The sequence below is a fragment of the Salvelinus sp. IW2-2015 genome, linkage group LG18, assembly GCF_002910315.2.
Source record: "Salvelinus sp. IW2-2015 linkage group LG18, ASM291031v2, whole genome shotgun sequence".
NCBI lineage: Eukaryota > Metazoa > Chordata > Actinopteri > Salmoniformes > Salmonidae > Salvelinus > Salvelinus sp. IW2-2015.
This window is the reverse complement of record NC_036858.1, coordinates 48,545,088-48,567,546: the sequence shown is the minus strand read 5'-3', so window position 1 is coordinate 48,567,546 and position 22,459 is coordinate 48,545,088. Positions and strand designations below refer to the sequence as shown.

General features: G+C 43.7%; 2 protein-coding genes across 4 annotated transcripts; both read left to right on the top strand.

The window, feature by feature from the left end:
- The first annotated feature begins 8,708 nt into the window (after positions 1-8,708).
- ifit8 (interferon-induced protein with tetratricopeptide repeats 8) lies at positions 8,709-16,285 on the top strand. 2 transcript variants are annotated; one of them, XM_024007029.2, is made up of 5 exons: positions 8,709-8,793; positions 9,521-10,018; positions 10,208-10,511; positions 11,403-11,630; positions 15,075-16,285. In XM_024007029.2, exons 1-5 carry the CDS (start codon positions 8,789-8,791, stop codon positions 15,447-15,449), a joined length of 1,410 nt encoding a protein of 469 aa, XP_023862797.1. In that variant the 5' UTR covers positions 8,709-8,788; the 3' UTR covers positions 15,450-16,285. The 2 variants fall into 2 exon arrangements, with proteins under 2 accessions (XP_023862797.1, XP_070304660.1); XM_070448559.1 differs by lacking the exon at positions 11,403-11,630.
- Positions 16,286-16,970: 685 nt separating this feature from the next.
- LOC111977552 (neurofilament medium polypeptide) lies at positions 16,971-22,078 on the top strand. 2 transcript variants are annotated; one of them, XM_070448558.1, is made up of 4 exons: positions 16,971-18,146; positions 18,237-18,361; positions 19,054-20,689; positions 20,828-22,077. In XM_070448558.1, the coding sequence occupies exons 1-4, from the start codon at positions 17,118-17,120 to the stop codon at positions 21,386-21,388; spliced, it is 3,351 nt and encodes a 1,116-aa protein (XP_070304659.1). In that variant the 5' UTR covers positions 16,971-17,117; the 3' UTR covers positions 21,389-22,077. The 2 variants fall into 2 exon arrangements, with proteins under 2 accessions (XP_070304659.1, XP_023862796.1); XM_024007028.3 differs by having other exon boundaries at positions 19,054-22,078.
- The last annotated feature ends 381 nt before the right edge of the window (positions 22,079-22,459 follow it).

The following is a 22,459-nucleotide window of genomic DNA, read 5'->3' as shown; positions in this document are numbered from 1 at the left end:
AGATTTGCGGACTTGCAAACTGGCAGAGGGAGAATATGTTAACTTCCCCTAAAAAAACAATAGTTATTATTATGAGATATTCCTGCGTCACCTAATATTCAGACAACTGTCAGCATCTCCAGAAATAGTAGATATATCTCTACCTTGTAGAAACTCCAAGTGTGACTGACAGACTCTGACACACACCACACCACACACAATCACGTACGCACACACCGATGGCACTGCCAGTCAGCCAGGGGGTTAGAATAGACAGCCGCGAGAGTTGCTGCCTTCAAATCCGAGAGACTCAACCGCTAATTGTTTCTGAAGAAATGACATTTTGTCTTCCTCGGTTCCTTGCTCAAGGTGTCAGCACCTCAGCGCCTCTCGCTCATACCTGAGGTTTCACAGGGCCTCCAGTGCCCCCCAGCACACCGTTTGATGTTTCTGAGGACTGTCACCTCGTCGCGTGACTCCATGGTAATTGAAATCGGTATTTATTTACATGCCAGGTAATAGAAAAGATGCCTCAGTGATTTAAAAGTCAAACAACCCCACCTGCCACTCAAACCTGGTTTTATGCGGTGGCAGATTCCCTACGTTCCAATGGGTTTAGAGATAGAAAAGAGGGATGATAGTGCTGTAAATTGAACTGGTAAATCCCTCTACATTTTCCCTCAACACAATTTTTCCTAGAGCAAGCTTTTTCCCAGATTTTCCATGATTGAAAATGAATGTTTTTGAAGTTATTTTATTACATTTCAATCTAAATTCAGCTAACTCTTGAGGAGTGACCTAGATGCAAAACAGAGGTCCTTTGTGAGTGTGTCTGTGTGTGTATGTGCAGCACAGGAGCCTGCTGAGGGGACAACGGCTCATAATAATGGCCAGAACAGAGTAAATGGAATGGCATCAAACACCTGGAAACCATGTGCTTGATGTACTTGATACCATTCCACTGATTCCACTCCAGTCATTACCACGAGCCCGTCCTTCCCAATTAAGGTGCCACCAACCTCCTGTGGTGTGCACCTTATGTACCCTTATTGCTCTCCAATTGAATTTTGTGGGCTCCAAATAACCACAGGCCTCAGCCCAGGTCCGGCGCAGACACAGTCACCAAGTTAGTTGGAGCAAATCAACGTCAGCCAGCCTGTCTTCTATAGTGTTTGGTGTAGACTGTAGAGGAATCTTGAAGCAACCCTGTCATGTTAGGAGACATCAGCTGTCAAATGGAGGCCAAATCTAAAGATGTCAATTGAAACCCCCATCAGAAAAAGGAAAAGAAAATGTCTGTCAATTGTCTTGACGTTCTGCTCCGCTACGATTAACATCACTTAGCATTCATGCATGCAGACCTTTCTGACTGGTGAGAGAATGTAGGTCTGTTAAACGCTAAACTTACTTCGGTAACTAAGCAATACATCACAGACATCCCATAATACAAGTCTGGCATTACAAGCATGTCAATACTTGAACTGGTGATGTCACTGAATTCATCAAGGCCCATAAAACAAGACAAGTTTCCTGATTATGCAAAACAGCAGTTGTAATCTGCCCTCTTCCCATTATTAGACAGGACTAGGACTGCAGATTTGCTAGACAATATTGCCACTTTCTGGTGAAATGCTGGTATTACACTACAGTTCCTATAAAGAGACATATAGGCCTACAGTGGGATTAGTATAATGCTGATAGTGTATCCAAACTCAACTCTGGACCTCAAAGCCACTTCCACTGCATGTTTTAATTGTTACCCTCTAATCAGGGACTAATTTACACCTGGGACACCAGGTGTGTGTAATTCATTATCAGGTAGAACAGAAAACCAGCAGGCTCCGGACCTCGTACAGTAACAGTTGAATACCCCTGGCACTGTAGCCTAAGCACTGTAACAATTAAGTATTTTACTGTGATTGTTTCTATCAACATGGAAAAAATAAACAACAATAGTTTCTTAGCAAAGAGCAACTTCTCAAGCAATCATTTTGATAGGACTGTCTTGGAGTGGTCTGAGTGGAGGGGGAAACCAAAAATGTCACCAGGCAGGATACAACTAAGTCCCATGAAAACAGCTCTCACACTAAAAGAGCATTCTCATCATTTTCAGTTTCACAGTATTATTCCAACGTCATAGTGTGGAAATATATATAAAACACAGCAAAATCATGTTTTTGACTGCACTGGGCCTTTAAGGAATCATGAACATCAATCTCAAAAGTTCTGGGATTCAGTTTGGGCCTACCCTACCACAAACTAGGCCTATACCCTCCTACTACGCATTGTGCCTTCATGCATATGTACATTTTTCCTGCACTGTATTCACTACCTTCTTCAAAAGACATGAAAACAGGATCCTCCTGAATTATTTTGTTTCATATTAAAACAATTGAACAAGTCCCACCTTACTCTTACCACTACATCACTGGTGAGGAGGAAGAGGAGCAAGGAGCGGGGAAGCCCGCTGCAGATGGCAACACATCTCCACGTTCCTTAAACAGACACAAAGAGCAGCTGAGGGACCCGCTTGTGTCTGTAAAATGTGCCAGGGACCAGTAGGTACTTGGCACATGTAGCAGGAACAATTAGCGTCACATAAGCATAGGCCTGGAGCAGCGGGGGAACCAGAGAGAGGATGTGGGAAACAACAAAGCATGTAATTTTCACTGGGAAGAACTGAGATGAGCTGAGCAGAGCTGCAAGCTCACTCCAAGACATCCCTTACCTTTCCCTTCCTTTACCCGTCACCACTCAGAGATTTCGGGCAAGTTTTCCCCCCCCAAAGACAGCTCAAGTCATGGCTCATTTAATTGATGTGTACTTGTGGGCAAGGAGGTTTTGTTTGCATCCCTAATTAGGGAATTGACAGAGGAAGCATGCTGTCCTTGGAGAACTCCCTTCCCACTCACATCCTCCAAAATCTGTTTTAAACAAGCCTGTCTCTCTCCCCCCATCACAAAACTATGAGAAGCTGAAATGAAAAGTTAAACTAGTGTTGTTTCTTCATGACACAATTTCAGCAGCAGGCCTAGTTGTGAGCGAGTTAAAGGAAACACACGGACAGGCAGCAGCCAAACTGTGTGACTGACTTGAATACCAAAACTATTCTATTGGGGTGGGATCTCTTAACCGGCTAAATAGAAAACAAGTTGTTTCAAAAGATTATGCAAAGTACAGTACGCTGTAACATTAGCTGTAATTTGATGGTGCTAATCTTTCCCATTCACTTGGGATTGAGGCCTGCAGATATCTCCTAACACATAATGACATCTACAGAAAATATGTGTTGCGTAGTATAGATTGTCATTATGGGCTATTGTGTGTAAATTGATAAGGGGGGGAAAAAACAATTTAATCAATTTTAGAATAAGGCTAACCTACCAAAATGTGGAAAAAGTCAAGAGGTCTGAATACTTTCCGAAGGCACTGTATTTCTGCATTGGGCTTGTTCTTGCACTAACAGGTAAATATCTAGCTATAGAATGATGTAGTTCTTACCAAACTGATATAATAATTGATTGTTTAGAAGTACAGTAAACTTCTGATTTATAGCTCTCAAATAATCTAAGATGTGTGTATGAGATGCAACAATATTTGAATCTGTTGCTAGTAGAATAGCTTGTCATGTTGGAATCATATTTTAAAGTAACTGTTCAATGAAAATTGAAATTTTAAAAGCTCACATTAACATACCCAAATAATGTTGTTGACTCATAAAACCACTCAGTGAAACCCATCTCAAACTTGTTTTTGAAACTGTTTAAAAAATGGTTGTGATTTTCTTGTGATGTGACCTCACATTCTTTGGGCGAGACAGGCCCTTCTGGGATTTGTTTAAAACCATATTATGCAAATGAAAGGCAGTTATTTTTATTTTATTTTATTCTCCGGTGGGGAGAAGGAGACTTCGGGAGAAAGGCTCAGGAGTGCACACTTCACACAAGCATATCCACTGGGCACAGACATTAATTTAACGTCTATTCCATGTTGGTTCAACGTAATTTCATTGAAACAACGTTGATTCAACCAGTGTGTGCCTAGTGGATAGCTAGCTAGCTAGCCAAGCAATCCATAGATGGTGTTAGCAAAAAGGACAAAGCCTATACAAAAACTATCTCACCAGTCAATTTTTGTGGTTTGTAAGAGTTGGCTGTTAAGAAGCAGTTAGCTAGCATGCGAGCAATCACAGCTAACTAAGTTAGCTGGCTAGCCAACAAGAAAGCATGTCAAAGCAGAGCCTCCACAAAACTTGGTTTACAAGTCTGCCTGGCAGTAGGTGCAGCCGGGCAGCCTGCCCCCATGTGGAACTCGGAGTTCAAATATCCAAGTGCATGCAGGTCTCATTGGCTGAGCTGGCATATCAGCTGTTTTTGACTGGTAAAGCCCACACTATTCTGTTTTTTCCTTACATTCCAAGAAAGTCACAAGCTGCTTTTTAACATCCTTAAGCACAGATTTCTTATCCTGATGTTGACAGTAATGCATTTTAGACAAAGGTTAACTTGCTAAATCCTGAACTCACTGTACGCAATGTTCCAAACATGGCTTTAGGGGTGACAATCAAAATGACCTTTAGATGGGTTACAATGCAAAAACAATGTTGTTGTACCGGTTGTTTTGTTGGTCTGTGACAGGAATAAGGTCTGCCCATCCAGGTAAGAGCCACAGTCAAGGAAAGATCAACCCTGTGCTGCAGTATGTGGTGAATAACTCACTGAGAGAACATCCTGTCCTGACCAAACTCAGACTGGTAAGACTGGGCTGAGTTAGAGCCAGGGTTAGGGTTAGGGTTGTGGTTGAGGGTTAGGGTTAGGGTTGAACCGGGATGTGGACATGAAGCTTGGGTTAAAGATAGACTAGTAAGATTGGACTGGGGAGAACCAGGCTATTTACGGTGGGGATCAAAGGCAGGGATGGTTTACTATAGCATCGTGAGAGTTACATAGGCTACTATAACCACTGGAGGTCAGCCTAGTACCATGCAATCACTGCAGAGAAGCTAATAATCAGCAGTCAGCAGTCTTGGGTATGAACATTTGGTTAGATTATGTCATAGAAAAAATACTTTTTGGTATTTTTTCAAACATTTTCTCAGTGAAATAACTTCAATGTCCTTCCTATATGTTTCAGAAAACCCTTGTGTACCCATGGAGCGTCATGCTGGTTGCTAGTGAACAAGCACAACTGATAGAAAATCTGGCCAAACTGATCAATACCAGCAAAACCATTGAAATTGGTATGTAATGATAAAACAAGCTTGTTCCTGAAAACATTTAATAATAGTATAGTATAATATTTGGAAGACATTCCTTTGTGGCAATATTTTCAACGTTCTAACACTAATTTGGAATTTTGAGTGAACTGTCCCTCATTATAATATCAGTGTAGACTCGCTTGCTAGGCCCTCAGCGGCTGTGAGAATAGACTAATGTTAATGTGGTGACTATTGACACATGGAAATCATAAGAGGGTGGTTGACGGAGATACATGCTAGGTGGAATGGGCTGAGAGTAGCTGAGGGCCAGGTTTAAAAGTCCATGATCAGATCAGTCTTAGATCAGTTAGGATCACCACTTTACTTTAAGAATGTGAAATGTCAGAAAAATAGAGAGAATGATTTATTTCAGCTTTTATTTCTTTCATCACATTCCCAGTGGGTCAGAAGTTTACATACATTCAATTACAATTTGGTAGCATTGCCTTTAAATTGCTTAACTTGGGTCAAACGTTTTGGGTAGCCTTCCACAAGCTTCCCACAATAAGTTGGGTGAATTTTGGCCCATTCCTGCTGACAGAGCTGGTGTAACTGAGTCAGGTTTGTAGGCCTCCTTGCTCGTACATGCTTTTTCAGTTCTACCCACACATTTTCTATAGGATTGAGGTCAGGGCTCTGTTATGGACACTCCAATACCTTGACTTTGTTGTCCTTAAGCCATTTTGCCACAACTTTGGAAGTATGCTTGGGGTCATTGTCCATTTGGAAGACCCTTTTGCGACCAAGCTGTAACTTCCTGACTGATGTCTTGAGATGTTGCTTCAATATATCCACATAATTTTCCCTGCCTCATGATGCCATCTATTTTGTGAAGTGCACCAGTCCCTCCTGCAGCAAAGCACCCCCACAACATGATGCTGCCACACCTGTGCTTCAAGGTTGAGATGGTGTTCTTCGGCTTGCAAGCCTCCCTCTTTTTCTTCCAAACATAACGATGGTCATTATGGCCAAACAGTTCTACTTTTGTTTCATCAGACCAGAGGACATTTCTCCAAAAAGTACGATCTTTGTCCCCATGTGCAGTTGCAAACCATAGTCTGGCTTTTTTATGGCGGTTTTGGAGCAGTGGCTTCTTCCTTGCTGAGCGGCCTTTCAGGTTATGTCGATATAGGACTCGTTTTACTGTGGATATAGTTACTTTTGTACCTGTTTCCTCCAGCATCTTCACAAGGTCCTTTGCTGTTGTTCGGGGATTGATCGCACTTTTCGCACCAAAGTACGTTCATCTCTAGGTGACAGAATGCGTCTCCTTCCTGAGAGGTATGACGGCTGCGTGGTCCCATGGTGTTTATACTTGCGTACTATTGTTTGTACAGATGAACATGGCACCTTCAAGCGTTTGGAAATTGCTCCCAAGGATGAACCAGACTTGTGGCGGTCAAACAAATTTTTTCTGAGGTCTTGGCTGATTTATTTTGATTTTCCCATGATGTCAAGCAAAGAGGCACTGAGTTTGAAGGTAGACATTGAAATACATCCACAGGTACACCTCCAATTGACTCAAGTTATGTGAATTAGCCTATCAGAAGCTTCTAAAGCCATGACATCATTTTCTGGAATTTTCCAAGCTGTTTAAAGGCACAGTCACCTTAGTGTATGTATACTTCTGACCCACTGGAATTGTGATACAGTGAATTATAAGTGAAATAATCTGTCTGTAAACAATTGTTGGAAAAATTACTTGTGTCATGCACAAAGTAGATGTCCTAACCGACTTGCCAAAACCATAGATTGTTAACAAGAAATTTGTYGAGTGGTTGAAAAACTAGTTTTAATGACTCCAACCTAAGTGTATGTAAACTTCCGACTTCAACTGTGTATATATATATATGTGTGTGTGTGTGTATGTATATATGTATGCATGTGTGTGTAAGTGTTTGCTGTTTTTTTGTTGCTTTGTATCTCTTAATGTGTCAAAATTGTGAAATTCCAATAAAAATACTGTTACAAAATAAATATCCCCAGCAGTCTACACACAATACCCCATAATGACAAGGCAAAACAGGTTTTTTGAAATATTTGCCAAATGTATTAGCAATAAAAAAACAGATATACCTTATTTACATAAGTAATCAGACCCTTTGCTATGAGACACAAAATTGAGGTCAGGTGCATCCTGTTTCCATTGATCATCCTTGAGATGTTTCCACAACTTGATTGGAGTCCACCTGTGGTAAATTCAATTGATTGGACATGATTTGGAAAGGCAGACACCCGTCTATATAAGGTCTCACAGTTGACAGTGTATATCAGAGCAAAAACCAAGCTATGAGGTTGAAGGAATTGTCCATAGAGCTCAGAGACAGGATTGTGTCGAGGCACAGATCTGGGGAAGGGTACCAGAAAATGTCTTCAGCATTGAAGGTCCCCAAGAACGCAGTGGCCTCCATTATTCTTAAATGGAAACAGTTTGGAACCACCCAGAATCTTCCTAGAGCTGGCCACCCGGCCAAACTGAGCCATTAGGGGAGAAGGGTCTTGGTCAGGGAGGTGACCATGAACCCAATGGTCACTCTGACAGAGTTCTAGAGTTCCTCTGTGACGATGGGAGAACCTTCCAGAAGGGCAACCATCTCTGCAGCACTCCACCAATCAGGCCTTTATGGTAGCGTGGCCAAATGGAAGCCACTCCTCAGTAAAAGGCCACTTGGAGTTTGCCAAAAGGCACCTAAAGACTCTYAGACCATGAGAAACAAGATTCTCTGGTCTGATTAAACCAAGATTGAACTCTTTGGCCTGAATTCCAAGCGTCATGTCTGGAGTAAACCTGGCACCATCCCTACGGTGAAGCATGATAGTGGCAGCATCATGTTGTGTGGATGTTTTTCAGCGGCAGGGACTGGGAGACTAGTCAGGATCGAGGCAAAGATTAATGGAGCAAAGTACAGAGAGCTCCTTGATTAAAACCTGCTCTAGAGCGCTCTGGGCCTCAGACTAGGGCGAAGGTTCACCTTCCAACAGGACAACGACCCTAAGAACACAGCCAAGACAATAAAGGAGTGGCTTCATGACAGACGTCTCTGAATGTCCTTGAGTGGCCCAGCCAGACCCAGACTGGAACCTGATCGAACATCTTTGGAAAGACCAGAAAATAGTTGTGCAGCAACGCTCCCCATCCAATCTGACAGAGCTTGAGAGGATCTGCGGAGAAGAATGTGAGAAACTCCCCACATACAGGTGTGCCAAGCTTGTAACGTCATAAATGTGCTAACATTTCTAAAAACCTGTTTTTCTTATCATTATAAGGTAGTGAGTGTAGATTGAAGAGATAAAAAAAAAATTATAATAAGACTAAGGTAACAATGTGGGAAAAGTTAAGGTGTCTGAATACTTTCCAAATGCATTGTAGATTCTATTTCAAGATATGGGTGTGGTTAACATTGGCTGCCATAAACTTTCATTTTACTGTGATCCCTGTAATAGAAACTGAAACTTAACTGAGAGCAATAAAAGACACAGTCACTATCAGTCAACACACTTCATCTGAACAGGGACAGCTGGCATTTGAAAAAACAAGTCCTGAATTGAATTATGAGGTAAGCAATGGGGGGGTTTGAAGTAATTATTTTTTTGTTACAATTTCATTTTAGTATTTTTGAATATGATATGTTAGAAAATTACCCCTTGGTAAGCAAACTTTTCATTCTTTAGTGCATTATCATCACTATTTGAGGAAATAATTTTGAGTGGCATTTATGCATAATTTGCTATATTGAAAATGCTTTCTTCTCATTGTGTAATACATTTATTTGCTATGAACTTTAAAGGCCCAGTGCAGTCAAAATGTACTTTTTATTGTGTTTTATTTCATATTGTACAACAGCTGATGAAACAAAAACTGTAAAAGTGTGAAAACATTTGATCAGTGTTATTTCCTGATAGTGGCTGGTAGAAAAATACAATCTATACAGTACCTTCTAATTAGAAGGTTCGCAATGGCGGGAGTTTCGGCTTTCCATGATGACATCACCATGCTCTAAATTTGGTGATAGACCAATTAGAACAAGAGTTCCAAACCTCTCTGCCAATAACATCTAGTTTTCAGATTCCCCCTCCCCACTCAGACCTCTCCCAGACAGTCCTAGCAAAATTATTACTTGAGAATTTTTTATTTTTTTATTTTTTTGCATAAAAGGTTTTAGTTGCCCATTTTAATGGAAATCTATTACAGCTAGGTACTTAATTGTTACCCATAAATGATTTGATATTGATATAAAACCAGCTAAATTACTGTTGTTTACATTTTCTAAAAATCATTCTCAGTGACAGTGAGAACACCCTTGAAAATAACCTAAAGAAACTGCAATGTCACTTCACCTGGGAGCTAAACAAGGAACAGGCTGACCTCAACCTCCTGGAGATAAAACTACGTGAAACCCTGGAAGTAGTTCAGGAGGGCTTTGAAGGCAATCTGAAAAGACACAGTTTAAACCTGCTGGCTTATATTAAACACCTGAAAGGTGAAGATAAGAGAGCACTGGAATGCTTAGAGAAGGCAGAGAGGGAAAACGCTCATGGCGAGAGGCTGTGTGTAGTGACGTATGGAAACCTGGCCTGGGTCTGCCATCACATTGGAGATGACATAAGAGCAGACGGGTATATTCAGAAGCTGGAGGAGTTACACAAGGCCTCTGCCACAGCATCCACCTCTGTACTGCAGGCCAGTGCCACAGCCTCAACCTCTGTCCTGCTTGTGCCCAGAGAGGTCCACAGTGAGAAGGCCTGGTCCCTCCTCAAGTTCTCAAAGCACCACTACACAAGGTATCTAGATTAATTATTTATATTGTAATAAAAGGCTGACTGATGACTGTTGGCTTTATGTACTGTTTAGTCTGATTTCACTTTTGGAAATCAATAACACCTCCTCTCCTTTCAGTCCTTTTTCCTCATCTACCCTCCCCTCCTCCCCTCACTCATCCTGTCTCTTTTCTTCCCTTCTCCTCTCCTTAGAGCGAAGGAGTGCTTTCAGTTGGCTCTGCAGATGGAGCCTGAAGATAAGGAGTGGAACTCGGGTTTTGCCTTCTCTCTGTTCCGCCAGGAGGGCCTGGTGACTAGGGAGGACCAGAGGCTCTCCTATGAGGATTCCCTTGCTGTTAAACAGCTGAATTATGTCCTGGAGCTCAACCCAGACAGCGCCATGACCAGGGTCTACCTGGGCCTGAAGTGCTACAAGAACCGGAGGAATGCAGAGGCCTGGGGCTACATGAGGAAGGCTCTGAGTCTGGCACCCTACGACCTCAGTGTGGTACTACAGGTGGGGAGAGATGTTTAGGCTAAAAAGCATTTTAATACTCTAAGATTAGGTCACATAATTCTGTGATGTGTTGGATCTATAGGTATTTTGGATTTAAAAGGAACAGTTTCTGTCTGTATATGACTATCCAGGGTCGTGTGTATTAGTAGGGCATGCACAAAGTGTTATGCCTCCTGTTTCACTCCATTTAAAATGGGTTTCTCCTATTTTGTGCTTTCTGAACACCATCGAGCGCATCCTGACTGGTTGCATCACTGCCTGGTGTGGCAACTGCTCGGCTTCCGACCTCAGGGCAAAACAGCGGGTAGTGCATACGGCTCAGTACATCACTGGGATCATTGCTTCCTGCCATCCAGGACCTCTGTACTAGGCAGTGTCACAGGAAGGCCCAAAAAATTGTCAAACTCCAGCCACCCTAGTCATAGACTGTTCTCTCTGCTACCACACTGCAAGCGGTACCGGAGTGCCAAGTCTAGGTCCAAGAGGCTTCTAAACAGCTTCTACCCCCAAGCCATAAGACTCCTGAACATCTCATCAAATGGCTACCCAGACTATTTGTATTGCCCACTTCCCCACCCCTTCTTTTAGGCCGCTGCTACTCTCTGTTATTATCTATGCATAGTCACTTTAATTACTACCTACATGTACATATTACCTCAATTACCTCGACTAACCGGTGCCGCCGCACATTGACTCTGTACCGGTATGCCCTTTATAAAGTCTCGCTATCGTTATTTTACTGCTGCTCTTTAATTACTTGTTCCTTTAATTTCTTATTCATATTTTTTAAACTGCATTGTTGGTTAGGGGCTTGTAAGTAAGCATTTCACTGTAAGGTCTACACCCGTTGCATTCAATGCATGTGACTAATAACATTTGATTTGATTTGAGGTGGGGAGGTTCATGAAAAAGGAGCAGAGTTATGATGAAGCCCTGGCAGTGCTGCATAGGATGCTGCAGAGGGCGCCAAACTCTTCCCGCCTGCACCATGAGATAGCCAACAACTACCGCTGGAGGGCTAAACAGAGCGGAGACCCCCACGACCAAACACTGCTCAAACGCTGTGTGTTCCATCTGGAGGAGGGGGCACGCCTCAATCCCACACACATCTACCCTCAGGTTAGAGATACATGCATGCACACACACACAGTGATAAACACACGCAGGACAGGGAAGCTACATCAAATCAAATTAGTCACATGCGTCGAATACAACAGGTATTACAGTGAAATGCTTACTCACGAGCCCCTAACCAACAATGCAGTTTAAAAAAATACGCATAATTTTTTAAGTAACAAGTAATTAAAGAGCAGCAGTAAAATAACAATAGTGAGACTATATACAAGGGGGTAATGGTACAGAGTCAATGTGCGGAGAAATCGGTTATTTGAGGTAATGTGTACATGTAGGTAGAGTTACTAAAGTGACTATGCATAGATGATAACAACAGAGATTAGCAGCGCTGTAAAAGGGGGAGGGGCAATGCAAATAGTCTGGGTAGCCATTTGATTAGGTGTTCAGGAGTCTTATGGCTTGGGGGTAGAAGCTGTTTAGAAGCCTCTTGGACCTAGACTTGGCACTCCGGTACCGCTTGCTGTGCGGTAGCAGAGAGAACAGTCTATGACTAGGGTGGCTGGAGTCTTTGACAATTTTTAGGGCCTTCCTCTGACACTGCCTGGTATAGAGGTTCTGGATGGCAGGAAGCTTAGCCCCAGTGATGTACTGGGCCGTTCGCACTGCCCCCTGTAGTGCCTTGCAGTCGGAGGCCGAGCAGTTGCCATACCAGGCAGTGATGCAACCAGTCAGGATGCTCTCAATGGTGCAGCTGTAAAACCTTTTGAGGATCTGAGGACCCATGCCAAATCTTTTCAGTCTCCTGAGGGGGAGTAGGTTTTGTCGTGCYCTCTTCACSACTGTCTTGATGTGTTTGGACCATGTTAGTTTGTTGGTGATGTGGACATCAAGGAACTTGAAGCTCTCAACCTGCTGCACTGCATCCCCGTCGATGAGAATGGGGGCGTGCTCAGTCATCTTTTTCCTGTAGTCCACAATCATCTCCTTTGTCTTGATCATGTTGAGGGAGAGGTTGTTGTCCTGGCACCACACGGCCAGGTCTCTGACCTCCTCCCTATAGGCTGTCTCATTGTTTTCGGTGATCAGGCCTACCACTGTTGTGTCATCGGCAAACTTAATGATGGTGTTGGAGTCATGCCTGGTTGTGCAGTCATGAGTAGACAGGGAGTACAGGAGGGGACTGAGCACGCACCACTGAGGGTCCCCTGTGTTAAGGATCAGCATGGCGGATATGTTGTTACCTACCCTTACCACCTGGGGGCGGCCAGTCAGGAAGTCCAGGATCCAGTTGCAGAAGGAGGTGTTTAGTCCCGGGGTCCTTAGCTTAGTGATGAGCTTTGAGGGCACTATGGTGTTGAACGCTGAGCTGTAGTCAATGAATAGCATTCTCACATAGGTGTTCCTTTTGTACAGGTGTGAAATGGCAATGTGGAGTGCAATAGAGATTGCATCATCTGTGGATCTGTTGAGCGGTATGCAAATTGGAGTGGGTCTAGGGTTTCTAAGATAATGGTGTTGATGTGAGCCATGACACGCCTTTCAAAGCACTTCATGGCTACAGACATGAGTGCTATGGGTCGGTAGTCATTTAGGCAGGTTACCCTAGTGTTCTTGGGCACAGGCACTCTGGTGGTCTGCTTAAAACATGTTGGTATTACAGACTCGGACAGGGAGAGATGAAAAATGTCAGTGTAGACACTTGCCAGTTGGTCAGCGCATGCTCACAGTACACGTCCAGGTAATCCGTCTGGCCCTGCGGCCTTGCGAATGTTGACCTGTTTAAAGGTCTTACTCACATCGGCTGCGAAGAGCGTGATCACACAGTCTTCCGAAACAGCTGGTGCTCTCATGCGTGTTCCAGTGTTATTTTCCTCGAAGCGAGCATAGAAGTAGTTTAGCTCGTCTGGTAGGCATGTGTCACTGGGCAGCTCTCGGCTGTGCTTACGTTTTGTAGTCTGTAATGGTTTGCAAGCCCTGCCACATCYGACGAGCGTCAGAGCCAGTCTAGTACAATTCGATCTTAGTCCTGTATTGACGCTTTGCCTGTTTATGGTTTGTCGGAGGGCATAGCGGGATTTCTTATAAGCTTCCGGGTTAGAGTCCCGCTCCTTGAAAGTGGCAGCTCTAGCCTTTAGTTCAGTGCGGATGTTGCCTGTAATCCATGGCTTCTGGTTGGGGTGTGTACATACGGTCACTGTGGGGACAACGTCATCGAGGCACTTATTGATGAAGCCAGTGACTGATGTGGTGTACTCCTCAATGTCATCGGAGGAATCCCAGAACATATTCCAGTCTGTGCTAGCAAAACAGTCCTGTAGCTTACCATCTGCTTCATCTGACCACTTTTTTATTGATCTAATCACTTGTGCTTCCCCCCATTTAAGCAGGAATCCAGAGGATAGAATTATGGTCAGATTTGCCAAATGGAGGGCGAGGAAGAGGTTTGTGTGCATCTCTGTGTGTGGAGTAAAGGTGGTTCAGAGTTTTTTCCCTTTGGTTGCACATTTCACATGCTGATAGAAATTTGGTCAAACGGATTTAAGTTTCCCTGCATTAAAGTCCCCGGCTACTTGGAGCGCCGCCTATGGGTGAGCGTTTTCTTGTTTGCTTATGGCGGAATACAGCTCATTCAATGCTGTCTTGGTGCCAGCCTCCGACTGTGGTGGTATTTTAACAGCTACGAAAAAAAATACAGATGAAAACTCTCTAGGTAGATTGTGTGGTCTACAGTTTATCATGAGATACTCTACCTCAGGCGAGCAATAGCTCGAGACCTCCTTAGATATCGTGCACCAGCTGTTATTTACAAAAATATAGTCCACCGCCCCTTGTCTTACCAGACACTTCTGTTCTATCCTGCCGGTGCAGCGTATAACTAGCCAGCTGTATGTTGATAGTGTCGTCGTACAGCCACAACTCCGTGAAGCATACGATATTACAGTTTTGAATGTCCCGTTAGTAGTTTAATCTTCCGTGTAGGTCATCTATTTTATTTTCGAAAGATTGCACGTTTGCTAGCAGAATGGAAGGAAGTGGGGGTTTATTCGATCGCCTACGAATTCTCAGAAGGCAGCCCGCCCTCCGGACCCTTTTTCTCCGCCTCCTCTTCACGCAAATCAAGGGGATCTGTGYCTGTTCCCAAGAAAGCAGTATCTTGTTCGCGTCGGGCTCGTCAGACTCGTTAAATGAAAAAAAGGATTCTGCTAGTCCGTGGTGAGTAATCGCAGTCCTGATGCCCAGAAGTTATTTTTGGTCATAAGAGACGGTAGTGGCAACATTATGTACAAAATACGTTTTAATTTTTTTTTTTTTACAAACAACGCAAAAAAAATTCATAAATACACAATTGGTTGGGGGCATACACTATTATCACTGATTTACCACATCCATTCTCCTCTCAACTCTGACCCAGGTGATATTCAAATACTTTCTTTATCACTGAGTTATGGTAATAATACCCAAACAAGACAATCTCCTCCTCTCCCCCAGGTGGAGCTGGCTGTGAGGTACTCAGAGYTGAAGGACACCACTAAGGCCATGGAGAAGTTCCAGGAGCTGTGGTCCCGGTCAGATCTGAAGCCCTCCAACCGCCAGGCCTGGCACCGCATGTATGGTGACGTCCATCTCTACCACCTGGGCTCTGAGAGGACCGCTGTCAACCACTACAAGGAGGGCATGAGGCTCTATAACATATCATCTGAATGGAGTCAGTGTAGAAGAAGGCTGCTCAAAGTGCTGAGTTTTAACAAGGAGAGGAGAGGAGATGACCCCTATGATATCAGAGAGTTTGTTGACTCGTTCAAGAGAGGGGTTTTTAATGTGGAGGAAGCTGGGGTGTCGACACTGACACTGGGCCACCCCTAATCCACTTCATCATGAGTAGCCTTCCACCGTGGCTTTACCATCAACAGCTTGATCATTCATAATAACAATTAGCTGATAATGCATTTAATATACACTGAGTACACCAAACATTAGGAACACCTTCCTAATATTGAATTGCCCCCCCCCCCCTTTTGGCCTCAGAACAACCTCAATTCGACGGGGCATGGACTCTACAAGGTGTCGATCCTGTCCCATGTTGACTCCAATGCCTTTGGGTGGTGGACCATTCCTGATTCACATGGGAAACTCTTGAGCGTGGAAAAACCCAGCAGCGTTGCAGTTCTTAACACAAACCGGTGTGCCTGGCACCGACTACAATACCCTGTTCAAAGGCAATTCAATAATTTGTCTTGCCCATTCACCCTCTGAATGGCATACATACACAATCCATGTCTCAATTGTCTCAAGGCTTAAAAATCCTTCTTTAACCTGTTCCCTCCCCTTCATCTACACTGATKGAAGTGGATTTAACAAGTGACATCAACAAGGGATCATAGCTTTCACCTGGTCAGTCCTTGTCATGTGTATATACTGACTGACTTTCACCAGGTCTAAAAAGCACTTTAAATATACTTTTTTGTATAGGGGGTGGGGTGAAGGGAATTAAGGGTGACGAATAAAATAGTACGTTGCCCCTCAAATTGAAATATATAAAAATAATATATTTAAATATAAACATTTTGCCTATGACATTGTTTAAAATAAGTGAATCTCTGTGCATGCTATTCTAACACACAGCTGAGAAGTGACATGGAATKAAGTGCTTATTTTTGTAAAGATATACTATTTCACTATAAAAAATATGTTTGCTGATACATTGTTTTCTCTTATTGCAGCCAGTAAACACATATTTACTACTCTCTCTCTATGAAGGTTTCATATCTCATCAATAGTGTAAAAAGCTATCCTTCATCTGATATCATATAGTATTCACTCAAATATATCACTGATTTCTATGGGGCAACCTACATAAAGTAAAACATTGCTTGTAGTGAGGTGTGAAGGATGGCTGCATCACTGGAACACATCCAAGTCATTTGCCTGAATTCTGGCTTTTCAGACAGCCTGTCTGTGCCAAGACTTTTGTATTTTTCACCATATAGACATTTATAAAAAGGTGCAAGGTTAAAAGTGCTGCTTGACTGAGAAATGGGAGTGGTTATGTCTAGGCCTAGTGTGATTCTTGCATTACTATTTTACACTTGCATTACAGTAGTCTCGTGTAGGCCTATACAGTAATATTACAAGCAAATCAAATTCAGCCAAACCAGAATGTACAACCACTTTCCATAATATTAAGAAAATCATCAAAACAAGGAAAGCTTTAGGCCCTTGAATAAAACAATAGTCGGAACACTTAAAATGTATTAAAGATGTATTAGACTTGTGATTTTGAGGTGTCATTGTAGACTACAGACGTTTTTAAGGGAAATGCTCTCCTATGGGCTACGTCACTGCTGTCTGCGACAAAACAACGAGGGAGAGAGAGAGAGACCGCGATAGGCATGCAGTCAAGCCTACAGCTGATTCAATACATTTTCAGCACTATGGACAGTTCCATTCTGCAGCGCGAGCGGACAGAGGGGGTATAAAAGATAGGAGCAGCGCTACTTAGTCTACCAACACTGCGGAGACAACTGAGGCATCATGAGCCACCAAATTGAGTATCGGTCGGGTTCTCCACATAGGAGAGCTCAAGATGACTATTCCCGCTATCAACACAAACTGACCGGATCCCCCTCGGCGTCCAGGACCGTTATAGGCTTTGAGTCGGCTACCGCATTTATGAACAGAGGATATGCGACGACGCCGAAGAACGAATTCGGATCGGTTCCGAGATCGGATATATTTTTAGATTTATCAAACACGTTTACYGGGGTGTTGACGAAAATGAATGAGAAAGAACTGCTCCATGGGCTGAACGACCGTTTTGCCGGATTCATAGAGAAGGTGCGTCATTTGGAGCACCAAAATGAATTGCTCGAGAGGGAAATCGAGGAAATCAAACAGAAGGCACAGTCCCCCGCATCTCTGGCACAGGAGCACGAGTCGGAGCTTATGGATCTGAGGAAACTAGTGCATGACATCACCCTTCAGAAGCGTCAGATCGTGATAGAACATCAGAACCTGGAGGAAGACTTCCTCACCTTGAGAGACAAGTACGACCAGGAGGCTCGTGAACGCTCGGATGCAGAGAAAGGCATCCTGGTGCTGAAAAAGGACGCCAACGATGCATACCTCGCCAAACTTCAGTTGGACGAGAAAGCGCAGTCTCTGGTGGACGAGATTCACTTCCTGAAGAAAAACCACGAGGACAAGGTGTTGGAGATGGTGGCCCAGATCCACGAGTCTCAGGTGACGGTCGAGGGGCACGCCTTTGCAAAACCCGATATCACTGCGACTCTCCGGGACATCCGTGCACAGTTGGAAGGTCACGCCGCCTCCGACATCCTTGAGGCCGAGGAGGGTTTCCGTGTCCAGTTCACAAAGTTGACAAAAGCGGCAGAGAGCAACAGAGAGGCGCTGAAGGCGACCCAGCAGGAGATCCAGGAGAACAGAAGGCGCTTCCAAGGGAAGAACATTGAACTGGACTGCGCGAAAGGAACGAGAGAGGCCCTGGAAAAACAACTACATGAGCTGGAGGAGCGTCACTATTCGGAAATGATTAATTACCAGGTAGGCTATTGTTTATTTTGTACCTCTAATAATTAATTGTAAATAAACATATGCATTTATTTGTATGATGACCCCTGCTTTTCTGTCCAGGACACTGTCAGGCAGCTGGAGAATGAGCTGACTAATGCTAAACTAGACATGTCTGGCCACCTGAGAGAGTACCAGGACCTGCTGAATGTCAAAATGGCTTTGGATGTGGAGATTCTCTCTTACAGGTAAGAGACATAAACTCTGTCTCTCTCACTAGATAAGGAAACTTGTGTGGAGCTTGTTTTGGTCATTTTGAATATCAAAGTCTAGCCATACAATATCCTTGACAAAGGAAAATACCATATATGTTATTTTAATTTAACCTTTATTTAATTAGGCAAATCAGTTAAGAACAAATTCTTATTTACAATGACGGCCTACCCCTGCCAAACCCTAACCCGGACGATGCTGGGCAAATTGTGTGCCGCCCTATGGGACTCCCAATCATGGCTTTTAGTGATACAGCCTGGAATCAAACCAGGGTCTGTAGTGACGCCTTAGACCGCTGCGCCACTCGGGAGTTATAGTGTGTTCCTGGATCTATTTCTGGGGATAACCAGGGGGTGCACATTATATTCTACTCCAGCACTAACACATTTAAAAATGTGCAAAACTGTCATAGTGTTAGTGAGGGATCACTACAGACACAATTAATAACGGATAAAATAAAAAAAAGAAACGGTAGACATTTTATAGAAATAGAGGTAGTTTGATTTCATATTTAACACATCAAATGAACATACCATGGCTCATATCACAATACACAATGACACTTTAGTCATAATATGGATATTGAGACACATCTACACAAATTGGGACATATACATATTATTGTCATGGTGGTAATCACGCCTAATAAGTCTCTGTCTCCCTATAGGAAACTCCTGGAGGGTGAGGAGTTCCATCTGTCCACCATCTCTGACACCCACATCTCCATGCCCTACATCTACCGCCAGTCCCCTGTCTACACCCTTTCTTCCCTGGCCCGGCAGGGAGGGCCCACACGCAGGTCTGAGCCCCAGTACAAGTTTGTAGAGGAGATCATCACTGAGACCACCAGAGAGGTGGAGTCCGAGTTTGAGGAGACAGGCTCTGAGGAGACAGGAGAGGGAGAGAAGGAGGGAGAGGAGAGTGACAAAGCTGAGAGGAGGGGTAAGGAAGAGGAGGATGAGGAGAAAGGGGAAGATGTAGGTAAAGTGGATCTTAAAGTGGATGCCCCAGAGGAAGAGGGGGAACAGGAGGAAGAGTCTAAGGGACAGCAGATAGAAACATCAGCAGAGGTCGAGGTAAATGGAGATGGAGTTAGCCCTAGCGAGGGAGAAAATGGAGAGGAAGGAGATGACAAAGGAGAGGAGGACATTGACACAGGTGACAATACACAAAGTGAAGTCAAATCAGCTAAGGCCACCAGTGAGGAAGAGAAGGAAAAACTGGACACAACAGAGGAGATAGACGGTGAGATAAAAGATGTGGGGGAGCCATTAGAAAAAGATAACACCCCAAAACATGACAAGTCCCTTCCAGAGGTTCCCATGAAGGGTGACATCTCCATAGAACCCAAAACGTCCGAGGATATTCAAACAGAAAGTTCAATAAAGGGTGAACCACAGGTCCCCACAGAGGACATCTCCAAAGAGCCCAAAAAGGTGTCAGAGAGCAAAAAAGAAAGCCCATCAAAAGAGAAAAAAGAGGTAGATCTGAAAGAGCAGAGCGCCCTAGCATTGGAGCAGAAGCCTGATCAGAAGGCGCACAGAGTATCAGACCAACTTCAAGAGGCAGAGAGTGCTGTGGCAACACAAGAAGAGGATCTCCCTGAGCCCACAGAGAAGGACATGAAATCCCCTGATATCACTGCTGAGCTGAAAAACAGCTCCACCAAGGAGACATGGGGACAGGTAAAGTCATCAGATGATTCTGGTGTAAAAACACAGGATGACAAAACGGTAGGAGGTAAAATTTCAGCCGGACTTCCCAGCACAACAACTGAGTGTGAGGAAGAGCCTGTGCCAAAGACCCCTGAAAAGGAGGTGGGTCTGACAGAGCCAAAAATGAGCAGCAAGGRTGATAGTGTAAAAACTGTTGAGCAGAATGAATCTAATGGCAGTGAAAATTTCACAAATGATATCTCAACAGCTGAGGAAAAAGTGAAAGAATCTGATAAATCCTCTAAACTAGACACAACTATCTCCCCTAAAGAGGAAACAACCCCACAACCAGAGCCAACCATCACCCCCAAAGAAGAAACATCCCCAAAAATGGACCCAATGGTCACCCCCAAGGACGAGACAGCACCTAAACCAGACCCCACAGTCACAAGTAAAGAAACATCACAATCAGACCCAACCATTACCCCTAAAGAAGAACCATCCCCTAAACCAGAACCAGCAGTCACCCCTAAAGAAGAAACTTCCCCAAAACCAACCCTAAATATCACCCCTAAAGAAGAAACTTCACCAAAATCTGAACCAGCAGTCACCCCTAAAGAAGAAACTTCCCCAAAACCAGCCTCAAACGTCACCACTAAAGAGGAGACCTCCCCTAAACCAGAATCAACCATCACCCCAAAATATGAAACATCCCCTAAACCAGCCCCAACCGTTACCCCTAAAGAAGAAACATCAAAACCAGCCCCAATCATCAAACCTACCGAGATCACCCCTAAAGATGAAATATCCCCTATATCAAACTTAATCATTACCCCAGAATCAACGACCACCCCTACAGAGAGTGAAACAAACAGCAGTGGTGGCAAAGCTGAGACTGCCACACCACCAGAGAAACAAGTGCCTGCTGTTGCAAAGAGCAAGGACTCACACAGAGAGGCGCCAGAGAGCAGCACAACTCAGGCGAAACCAGAGGAAAGTACGGCTAAAGAGCCTGAGAAGGTTACGGATCCCAACGATGAAACCCCAAAGACAGAGAACGTGAAGACCAAGGCCTTTGAGGAAAAACCTGAACATGTGGAGATATCTATTACAAAGACATCGCCAGTGAAAGAACAGGATGTATCAGCCATGGGTTTGAAAGAGAAAACTGTTGACAGGAAGACAACAGAAGGGGCACAATCTAAAATAGACGAGAAAGGCTTTACAGGAGTTGATGAAGAGAGCAAAGATGATAAAACTGCGAAGAAGACATCAACAGGGCAAGCTACTCAGCCAACTGCAGAAAAGCAAGCTAAACCTAAAACATGGGACTTAACCTCTTTTTAGAATGACCAGATTTAGAGGTCAGTAGACGTTTTCTGTAAACCTGCATGATTAGTGCAAGCCTTCAAAGCAATATGAGAACTGCTCCACCTTGAAAGATTAACTGACGCTTAATATGTACAGTATCATAATTCATACATGTCAATTATGAGACCATTAATGAGCGCCTGCGAGAGATGTGCTGTAATATGGAATGTAACAAATCAAAAGCTGTATTTTGCTGTACCTATTTTCTTCTGCCCAAGCAAGCAATGATGTGAATTGGGATGATAATGTTCATGGTTGATAATGTGATTTGATAATGCCTGAATAAGCTAAGAAATAAATGCTATTGGAAGAGCACTTCTGTTTCCAGCTATTCTAACTTGCTGTGCTGTATTCCACCTGATAAGATGCACCACATAACAGTCAACTTAAGAGTAAAAAAGGCTTTTGTCTTTACATCAGTGTCCCCATGATGAAACAGAGGTACTTTAGGGTCACCCAGTTGCTCATAAAAGTGCCTTATAGTCAGGTCTTTATATAGACCAAAGTATCTGGATAAGGTGACCGTCAATTCATCAGCTTTGCAAGCGTGCTGCTGACACACCACATTGTTGAACTGACCTTGTTCCCTGACCCTCACAATCTTTTACCCATGTGAGGTAGTCTATAGGCCAGCTTCCAGGCCAACTATACTGAACAAAAATAAATGCAACATGTAGTTTTCATGAGCTGAAATAAAATATCCCATACATTTTACATACGCACAAAATGCTTATTTCTCTCAAATGTTGTGCATACATTTGTTTACATACCTGTTAGTGAGCATTTCTACTTTGCCAAGATAATCCATACACAACCGCAGACCATGAGTAACCACACCAGCCCAGGGGCTCCACATCCAGCTTCTTCACCTGCGGGAATGTTTGAGACCAGCCACCCAGACAGCTGATGAAACTGTGGTTTGCACAACCGAAGAGTCAGAAACCGTCTTAGGGAAGCTCATCTGCATGCTCATTGTCTTGACCCGACTGCAGTTCAGCGTTGTAACTGACTTCAGTGGGTAAATGCTCACCTTCGATGGCCACTGGC